The sequence below is a fragment of the Canis lupus genome, chromosome 12, assembly GCF_011100685.1.
Source record: "Canis lupus familiaris isolate Mischka breed German Shepherd chromosome 12, alternate assembly UU_Cfam_GSD_1.0, whole genome shotgun sequence".
In the NCBI taxonomy this organism is placed as follows: domain Eukaryota; kingdom Metazoa; phylum Chordata; class Mammalia; order Carnivora; family Canidae; genus Canis; species Canis lupus.
This window is the reverse complement of record NC_049233.1, coordinates 72,551,144-72,559,513: the sequence shown is the minus strand read 5'-3', so window position 1 is coordinate 72,559,513 and position 8,370 is coordinate 72,551,144. Positions and strand designations below refer to the sequence as shown.

Here is an 8,370-nt window from a genome sequence, read left to right as displayed (position 1 = left end):
TCTCGGCGATGCCGTCGGGTCCGCCCCCGTCGAGGCCGCTCCATCCTCCGTCCCCTGGTTCCTGTGGGTCCGTCTTTGGCTCGATCCCTTCACGGATCACGGGTGTTATCCTTTCCTCGATAAGCCTTGCACATCTATTTATCGGCCGATGGGCTGTGGCTCTTTTTTTCCTGGGAGGGACCTTGTCGCCTGACAACCCAGGATGCCAGGCCTGGCCGTGCGCACGGCCCCCACGGACTCTCCTGAGACGTCCATCCATCTGCACTTTCCGAGACCTTTGCTTGGACTCACGATCCCTGGACTAGAACACGTGGGGTGACACCATCCTCAAGTGCCTCCCGTTGTCCAGACGCACACGTGCAGTGGGACGGGAGCTGGTGACACCAGGTCCGGGGAGGGGTCACTGCTGAGAGCGAGGAGGCGGCTCTCACAGGCAGACCCAGGGGGCTCCCGCTGCACTTCGGGGCCGCGGGGCTCACGGTGCTCTCAGGACGTGCGACCACGAGGGTGCTGTCTACGTTCCTCTGCGCCAAATATTTTATTTTTTTTAATACACAGAAAAAATAAATTTTGATAACGCATAAAATCCCAGACTCTTCCTTAAATTCGAGCCGGGTAGAATTTTCTTAAAAACAGATCACCCGTATCGTTGAACGAGTTCGGAGGCCCGTGGTCCAGCGGAGCGTCCGTGGAAACCCCACGGGCTGTGAGCTCCAGATGTGGCTGAGACGGTTCGTCGCGGGTCGAGTGTTTCAAGTGTTCTTACCGCAATATAAAGAGTAAGAGCAAACCACGGAGGCGCCGGGCGTGCTTGCCCGGGCTGGGCTGGCGTCACGGGTGCGTCACCCCCACCCCCAGGTGTGCACAGGAATACGTGGCGTCAACGCTCTACCTCAGAGAAAGCTAAAACCATGCACATGGACCACTTAAAAACTATAAATGCTGACTTTTTAAATAAATAAATAAATAAATTTAGTCTTCCCGTTGAAACGAAGGGAGACCCAGTCGTCATGGACACAGGTCCCTGTCCCAGGTGGGGGGCGCTCTGCGGAGTTCGAGGCACGCTGTGTGGGAGCGGCCGAGCGCGCCGACCGTGCTCCGGTGGGTGAGCCACCCCGAGGCCGGTCGGGCCCAGGACCGTGTCCGCCAGGCCCGCTGTGCGCCCGGGGCCGTTGAGGCTCAGCAGCCGCCTCGTCCGCCGCCGTGTTGGGGCCCGGAGAGCCACCCGGCTGGCGGGCTTGCAGGAGCCCTGAGGCTGGCTCTGGCAGCTTGTCCCTCGCGGGGCCGCCAGGGCGCCCCGAAGCCTCCGTGGAACAGGCCGCCGTCGGGCTGGAAGGCTCCGACCTCCACGGGACACTCACGTCCGCGACGTCACGGCGGCCCGGCCCTAGACCGGCAGGTGCACGGAGCTCGCACGGGCCAACGATCACAAAGCGCGGCACGGGCGGACTTTAACCGCCCACATCTCAGAGCAGAAAACCGGGTCCTCGTGGAACAGTCGGCCGGGCCCTACGACAGCTGCCTGGCGCCAGAGCCCGCCGGAGGAGCGCGGTGGCCATGCCCCGTGGCCCGCGTCCCCCGCGCCCCGCCAGCCGCCAGCCGCCGCCCCTGCTCTGCTCCGACCTGACGTGCAGCTCCCGGGCGTCCTGCACACGGCCCCGAGCCCCAGCCCGACCAGGCCCCACCCCCGCCCCCTCCTGACCGGGCGGAAGGCGCCACCCCGTCTCCTCCTGCCCCCGGGAGGCACAAGCCCACCCGGAACGGGCCTTCCCGGGCACGGGGTCCAGGCAGTCACCGTCCGCACGGCCAGGCCTTCCCCGGGGGACCAGGGAGAAGGAGCAGCCGCCGGGGCTCGTCCCAGAGGCGAGACTCCGGCCTCCTCCTCGTGCCGGCTGGTTTCTCCCGCGGCTCCTGGCAGGCTCGACCGGAGGGGCGGGGTCCACACTGGTAACAGTCTCCCGGAGCCCCCGGTGCCACCCAGCTCCCCCCTAGTCCCCCAGCTCCCCCCAAAACTGGGCTCACCCTCGTCCCCGCATCTTCCCTCCACGTGGCTTCCAAACTCATCAGATCACACGAGCATCACTGAGGACGAAATAGGAAAGTGCCCTTTGGTTTGACGGTGTGTGTGCCTGTGTGAAGCATATAGTGCACACGTGTGCGTGCGTGTGCCCTGAGCGTGTGCATGTGTGTGTGCCTGTGGGTGTGTGCGTGTGCAGGCCCATCTGTGTGCACGTGTGACACATCTGTATACGCAGGCGTGTGTGTGTGACCTTGGCACGTGTGCCATGTGCACGAGCACGTGTGGACGTGTGTGGCGCGTGTGTGGGCGAGGGCCCGGGTCTGCATGTGAGAACTGCTCTGAGGCCACCTCCCCAGGGAGAAGGGGGCAGCACCTCCCAGGGACACGAGCACCGAGCTCAGGCAGCTGGAACCTCAGGTCCTGGCCCCTGCGGTCACCGCGCAGGACGGCCCTCGGCCCCACGTGAGCAGCACGTCTGGGCGGGCCCCGATGGCACCCACGTCACGGCCCGCCTCTCTCCTCAGGGAAGCGTGTCAGGGTTCACAGCCCGGGCCTCGTTCCGCCGCAGGGCCCGGTCACGGGGTCCCCAGCCGCAGCGGGGCAGGTCCTGTTCCGCAGGTGCTGGTCGAGGGCGCAGGGGAGTCCGCAGCCGGGCGCACCCCGAGGCCAAGGGCTCTGCAGCGGCCCAGGCCCAGCTCCCCAGCGAGGTGGCCGCGGGGAAGGGGGACGGCGCGTCTCCTCGGGACCCATAGCAGCTCACGCGTTGCTGCCCCGACGGCTCGAGGTTCTGACGCCCGGAACAGCCTGCCCTCCAGACGGTCTGTCCACGGAGCCTCGGACCCTGCCCCAAACCGCAGGGCACACGCTGTGGCATCAGGCCCCACCCTGGACCCTAAGCCTGGAACCGAAGCCAGCCAGGTGTTCAAACCCACGATCCCCGCCCGCGGGGACTTCCCAGGGGCCAGCGCCCCAGATCCAGCCGGGAGGGGACAGGGCGCAGCCCCGAGCAGGGGGTCTGTGCAGCCAGGCGTCTGCAGTGCCGGGGGCCGTCCTGGGGAGACGGGCTGCGGGTCACACACGCACACACATGCACACCTGCGGATAGTGCTCCAGCCCCACACCTGCAGGGGCTCCCACCTGCCTCACGCGACCCTGACCTGAGAGCATAACCTTCAGGTGACACTTGGTGTAGACCCCTTCCTGACAACAGACTGACCGACACAGAGGTCCTCCCTGCCCCGGGGAGCACGCGGACGTCCACACCACAGGTGCCCGGGGAGCACACGGACGTCCACACCGCAGGTGCCCGGGGAGCACGTCGACGTCCACACCGCAGGTGCCCGGGGAGCACGTGGGCGTCCACACCACAGGTGCCCAGGGAGCATGCGGGTGTCCACACTGCAGGTGCCCCGGGGAGCACGCAGACATCCACACCGCAGGTGCCCAGGGAGCATGCAGGCGTCCGCACTGCAGGTGCCCGGGGAACACGTGGGCATCCACACCGCAGGTGCCCAGGGAGCATGCAGACGTCCACACCACAGGTGCCCCGGGGAGCACACAGGCGTCCACACCGCAGGTGCCCCAGGGCAGGGCGTGGAGACCTCGGCGATGACACACGCTTTCCACTGGCAAGTGTTCAAGGCCGGTTTTTTGTTCCCTGAGCACAGGAACCATCCTGCAAGCGCCTGACTCACCGGGTGATTACATCAAAGGCTGTTTGTCTTGGTCGGCTGCCTATTTGGGTTAAAACCAAGATAAATGCGCACTGGCTGGAGCTGCTCACAAACACGCACGTTTCGGCGGATCCTGGGAGGAGCGCGCCGTGTGCCCGGCTCGGCTCACCCCCATCCTGTCGTGATTCAGCAAGTTGCTGACGGAGCCGCACAGGGCCCGGTGCGTGGGCGCTTCCTGCGGGTTCGCTGTGCCCTGCCACCTGCTGGCGCCAGACGCCGGGCGCAGAGGACGGCGGTGCCCCCGACCCCTGCCCGGGCCCTGCCGGTGGGGCTGGAGCCGCAGGCGACTCGGCACAGGCTCCCGCGGGGCTGAAACCGCGCCGCCCCCGCGTGCTGGGGGACCCCCTGGGGCCCTGGTCGGGACTGGGGCTCCCACTTGCCCTCCTCCTCTCTGTGGGGAGTGGGGACGCCCTCAGCTTTCAGGGGCCGCGGCTCGCGTCGGAGGGGGCGTCTGCAGGAGGCTCGGGGCCGCCCGGGGCTCTCCCCGCGGGTCAGCGGCCGGGACCGGCCACACGCACCCTGCCTGCCGCGCCTGCCGGGCTGTCTGGGCGACCGGAGGGGCTCACGTGCCCCGGGCCCCAGCCACCGGCCACCTGCTGGGACGCCCGACCGCCTGGCAGGACGGAGGGTGTGCGGGACGCGGTCTGGGGACCCTGCTCCCACAGCACGGCCCTCGGTCTCCGGCACGCAGTGGCCAGGCCTGCCCCAGGGTCGTGGGAGCCTTGTTCTGGGAGCTGCCGGGGCGGGGGCGCCGTCAGGCCGGAGAGCTGGCACCTCGCCGGGGCCCCGCAGTGGGATGGCAGCGGGAGCAGGCGGCCGCGCGGGGGGCGGGGAGGCCGGGCGAGCGCCCTCCCCACACTCTCCGAGGGTATTTTTTCAGTGATAAGTAAGAAAAGGAGCAGGTCAATGGGCACTTCCCCCCATTGTTTGCCCTTTTTATCACGGGCTGAGCAACCACAGCTGCGCCCCCGGGGCCAGGCCGGGCTCCGAATCAGGAAGCGCGGCTCTCAGAGGCCCGGCCGCGGCCCCGAACGGCCAGGAGGCCAGGACTCGGGAGCAGCCTGACCCCGCGGATGTCGCATCCTCCCGGCCTGGACGGGTCAGGCCAGGGTGTGGGCGCAGGGGGACGCCCCAGGGTGGCCGCGAGTGTCGCCTGAGAGCTGCCCCAGTCCCCGTGGCTGGGCCCCCCAATGCCTGGGCCCCCTGACTCCTGGCCCCCCACACCGGAACCCCCCACACCTGGCCCCCTGATGCCTGCCCCACCAATGCCTGGATCCCCCCCGACACCTGGGCCCCCAGACACCTGGACCCCCCTGACACCTGGCTCCCCACACTGAACCCCCCACACCTGGCCCGCTAATTCCTGCACCCCAAATGCCTGCCCCGCTGACGCCTGGATCCCCCCTGACACGTGGTCCCCCACACCTGAACCCCCCACACCTGGCCCCCCAACGCCTGCCCCGCCGAGGCCTGGATCCCCCCCACCTGGGGCCCCAGCGCTCTCCCGGCATCAACACCTTCCTGAGCTGGTTGCTCGTGGGAACTTGCCCAAGTGCCCGTGTCCCCCCAGCAGGGCGGCAGGGGCCAGCACCCCGTGACTGCGGTGTCAGCTCCAGCTGCCCGTCGGCTCCACGGGTCCTGAGCCCGGCAGCAGTGGGTGAGGTCGTGGACACACACGCTCCTCTTTCCGCAGGAGGGAACCACACCATCTCCGTCCGGGAGCACGTCTTCAAGGTCCCCGGGTCGTCCAGTGTCGCAGGCTGGACTCCTAGCCCATCCCCGCGGGCCTGGCGGGACGCTCGCCCCGAGGATCCTGGCGTTTCCAGGAGACTGTGGACAGCCAGGTGGTTCCCGCACTGCCCCCGCAGAGCCTGGTCGGACCCCGCGGGGGGACGCAGGTCACGGGCATGTGCAGGCCGCCCCAGGGGTTCAGGACCAGCGCTGTGAGCCCCACATCACAGACACGCATGGTCCCTGCTCGGTGAGACACCGCGCTCGGGAGGGGCCTCGCGCCTCCGCGTCTGTGCAAGGACTGCCCAGAGCAGCTCGGGGTCAGGCGGACGCTGGTGGGTGGACAGAGGGATGCACAGACGGACACGGAGACGATGATCGATGGTCCCTAGAGCCGGGACGGAGCCGCGTCCAGGAGTTCGGGGAAGCCCGACGCCGGGGCCGATACCCGCGGTGCCCTCGTGAGCTCCTCTCAAAACGAAGCAAGACAAGACTGAAGATCTTTGTTCCTCCGCAGGACGCGGATCAAACTGTCAGCGCCGTGGCCTCTTGCTTCCGCTCCCGCGGTCACTAGTTTAAAGCTCAAGCCACTTGCTGGCCGCCTGCCGCGCACGGGGTGCAGGTGCTGAGAGATGCGCGGAGGCCGCCCACGCGCGGCTGGTCCCAGGGCACGCGGCAGCTTCGGGGCACGGGGCACCGGGTGCTGTGGGTCCACACTGGAGGCCGCACCGGCCGCGGGGGGAGGAGGCTCCTGCGGCTGATTCCTGGGCATGGACACATGGGAGCGTCCCTCAGCCAGAGCAGCCCAGGGACCCGCACGGGTCAGTGGGACAGAGACCCCGGCCCGGGCCAGCCCCCGTGCTTCCAGGAACTGGGAGGTGCCCGGCGTGGCTGCAGTGTAGACGCAAGGCCCTGAGGCGGGGACACTGTGCAGGCCGCGCGGCATCCACCTGCCGGCTCGAGTGGACCCTGAGAACCAGGACGGGGCCGGGCGGCGTCCTGAGCGGAGCAGTGCCGGGGCCTCGGGGCAGGGCTGGCCACAGAGTGGGTGTGGGGACAGGAGCCGCCCCGAGGAGCCCCGGCCAGCGGGCCCTGCCACAGGTGGGGTGAAGCCTCAGGCCTGGCGGGCGGGGGCCGTGGAGCAGGGCTGGGCCCAGGCCCGCGGGGCAGCCGGTGCTCAGGGCGGGCACAGCCCCAGGGTGGTGGACAGGCCTCTGCGGCGGGTGCAGAGCCGGCGGGAGCGCATGGGGCTGTGGGTACACGCGGGCCGTGATGGCGAGGCCTGCGGCCCCAGGACCCCTGTCGGCAGGTGTGCCAGCGTGGCTGCGGGGCAGGGGGCGGGAAGGAGGCCCGGCCCCGCTCCAGGCCCAGGTCAGGGGGTCGGGCCTGGAGGTCACCCTGGGTCCCCTGGCGGCAGCTCTGCCCGCGGACACCACCCATGAGGTCAGAGGGAGGGCCCCGGGGCACCAGCAGGAGCAGTGGGCCACGGGTCAGCGTGGCCGTCGGGGGGCACTGGGTGGATGTGCGTGCAGGGGGGGGGGGCGGGCACGGGCGGGTGGTCAGGCCCCAGGTGCCCCATACGACGAGTCCCTCTGTGGCTCCTATGGGCTGAGATCCCGTCTGTGCAGGGGTGGGGTGGGGGGAGAGGCACTGCCCCTCTGCCCGTCCCTCCTGTCCCTCCCGTCCCCCCGCCGCCATCCGTCCCATCCTCCCTCCTCCCGAGGCCCCGCAGGCCCCACCGCACAGCGTCCACTCCCGGAGCTGCCTCCTCCTGGGGTCACAGGCACGTCTGCGCCTCCTCTGCGCCGACTCCGAAGCGCCCATCGCCCTTTCCCCCCTGGGGTGGCCGTCCGTGTCCCCTTGGGGGACCACAGCCCCAGGGTTTGTTGAACACCTGTCTACACGGCACGGAGGGGGTTTCCGGCGCGATGGCCGAGTGAACCCGTCAGCCCCTTGTAAGCGGGTGACCCACGCCCCGCAGCGCGCCGCAGCCACGCACTTGAGGACACCAAGAGAGAGAAGTGAGGTCTCGGGAGGCGGAGGGACTGTCCTCCAGGTGTCGCGGGCGCTGAGCCCCCGTGACCTCCCGCCGCCCTGTCACCCCCACGGCGGCCACACTCCACGCGTCCCTGAGCCGATTCTCAAGACAAATGTCTGTCACTCAGCAAGTCACTGTGAGCTTGTCCCCGGGGTTGTGTCTCAGGGCCTGTAACGTTGCCCCCACACCGCTGATGACCAAAGCGTATTTGGGCCAATTTCATCAATAAAGGAGTGAGCAGGTGAGTGTCCCTTTGCCAACAGTGCAGTAGGAGGTACAAGGACGACACAGTCCAGTCTCCAGGACACTCACCGTGTCCTCCCCCGTATGGACCACAGCCGAGCACGATGCTCCGGGAGAGCCTGGGTGCAGAGTGAAACGGGTCTATCACCTCCTTTCTTCAGGAGCCCGTGCTTTGTTAATATGGCCTAACATACTCCCCGGGCCGGAGGCTGCTGGAGACTCGACCCACTGCTCCTCTAGGTTTCGTTTCCGGCTGTTCGTAGGGAAGGGAGCACGGAGGGAATGGGATGCCCTGGGGGAGGACCCGGGCAGGGGGTGACGCTCCTGCCCAGGTCCTGGTTCTGTCCCTCCAGCGTGTGGGCCTCCTCGAGGGTCAGTCGCCACCTCCTGTCCGCATCCGAGGGCCTGGAAGAGCAGGGTGCGGCGGGGGCGGCCCGGGGAGTGACCCCTGCTCCTGAGGAAGGTGCTAGAAGCCGGGGCAGCGCGGGTGTCAGGACCCGCAGGCGGCACCACCACCGCGGGCACAGGGACGGCCGGGGCCGCCGGGCCTCACAGCACCGCTGGCGCGTCCCTGAACGCAGCCCTGGCGGTTCCCAGAGGCGCGG

The 8,370-nt window shown here is 68.9% G+C and overlaps 1 protein-coding gene across 1 annotated transcript; it reads left to right on the top strand.

Annotated features, from left to right (window-relative positions):
* Positions 1 to 3,726: 3,726 nt before the first annotated feature.
* Positions 3,727 to 6,881, top strand: LOC119876854 (fibril-forming collagen alpha chain-like). Its single transcript, XM_038553365.1, has 2 exons — positions 3,727 to 3,913; positions 5,447 to 6,881. Exons 1-2 carry the CDS (start codon positions 3,779 to 3,781, stop codon positions 6,056 to 6,058), a joined length of 747 nt encoding a protein of 248 aa, XP_038409293.1. The 5' UTR covers positions 3,727 to 3,778; the 3' UTR covers positions 6,059 to 6,881.
* The last annotated feature ends 1,489 nt before the right edge of the window (positions 6,882 to 8,370 follow it).

Bases quoted from the DNA above. Each gene is read 5' to 3' on its own strand.
- LOC119876854 (XM_038553365.1), top strand. From the start codon at position 3,779: ATGCGCACTGGCTGGAGCTGCTCACAAACACGCACGTTTCGGCGGATC. The intron at 3,914-5,446 runs GTGCGTGGGCGC...CTCTTTCCGCAG, and splicing joins ACGGAGCCGCACAGGGCCCG to GAGGGAACCACACCATCTCC.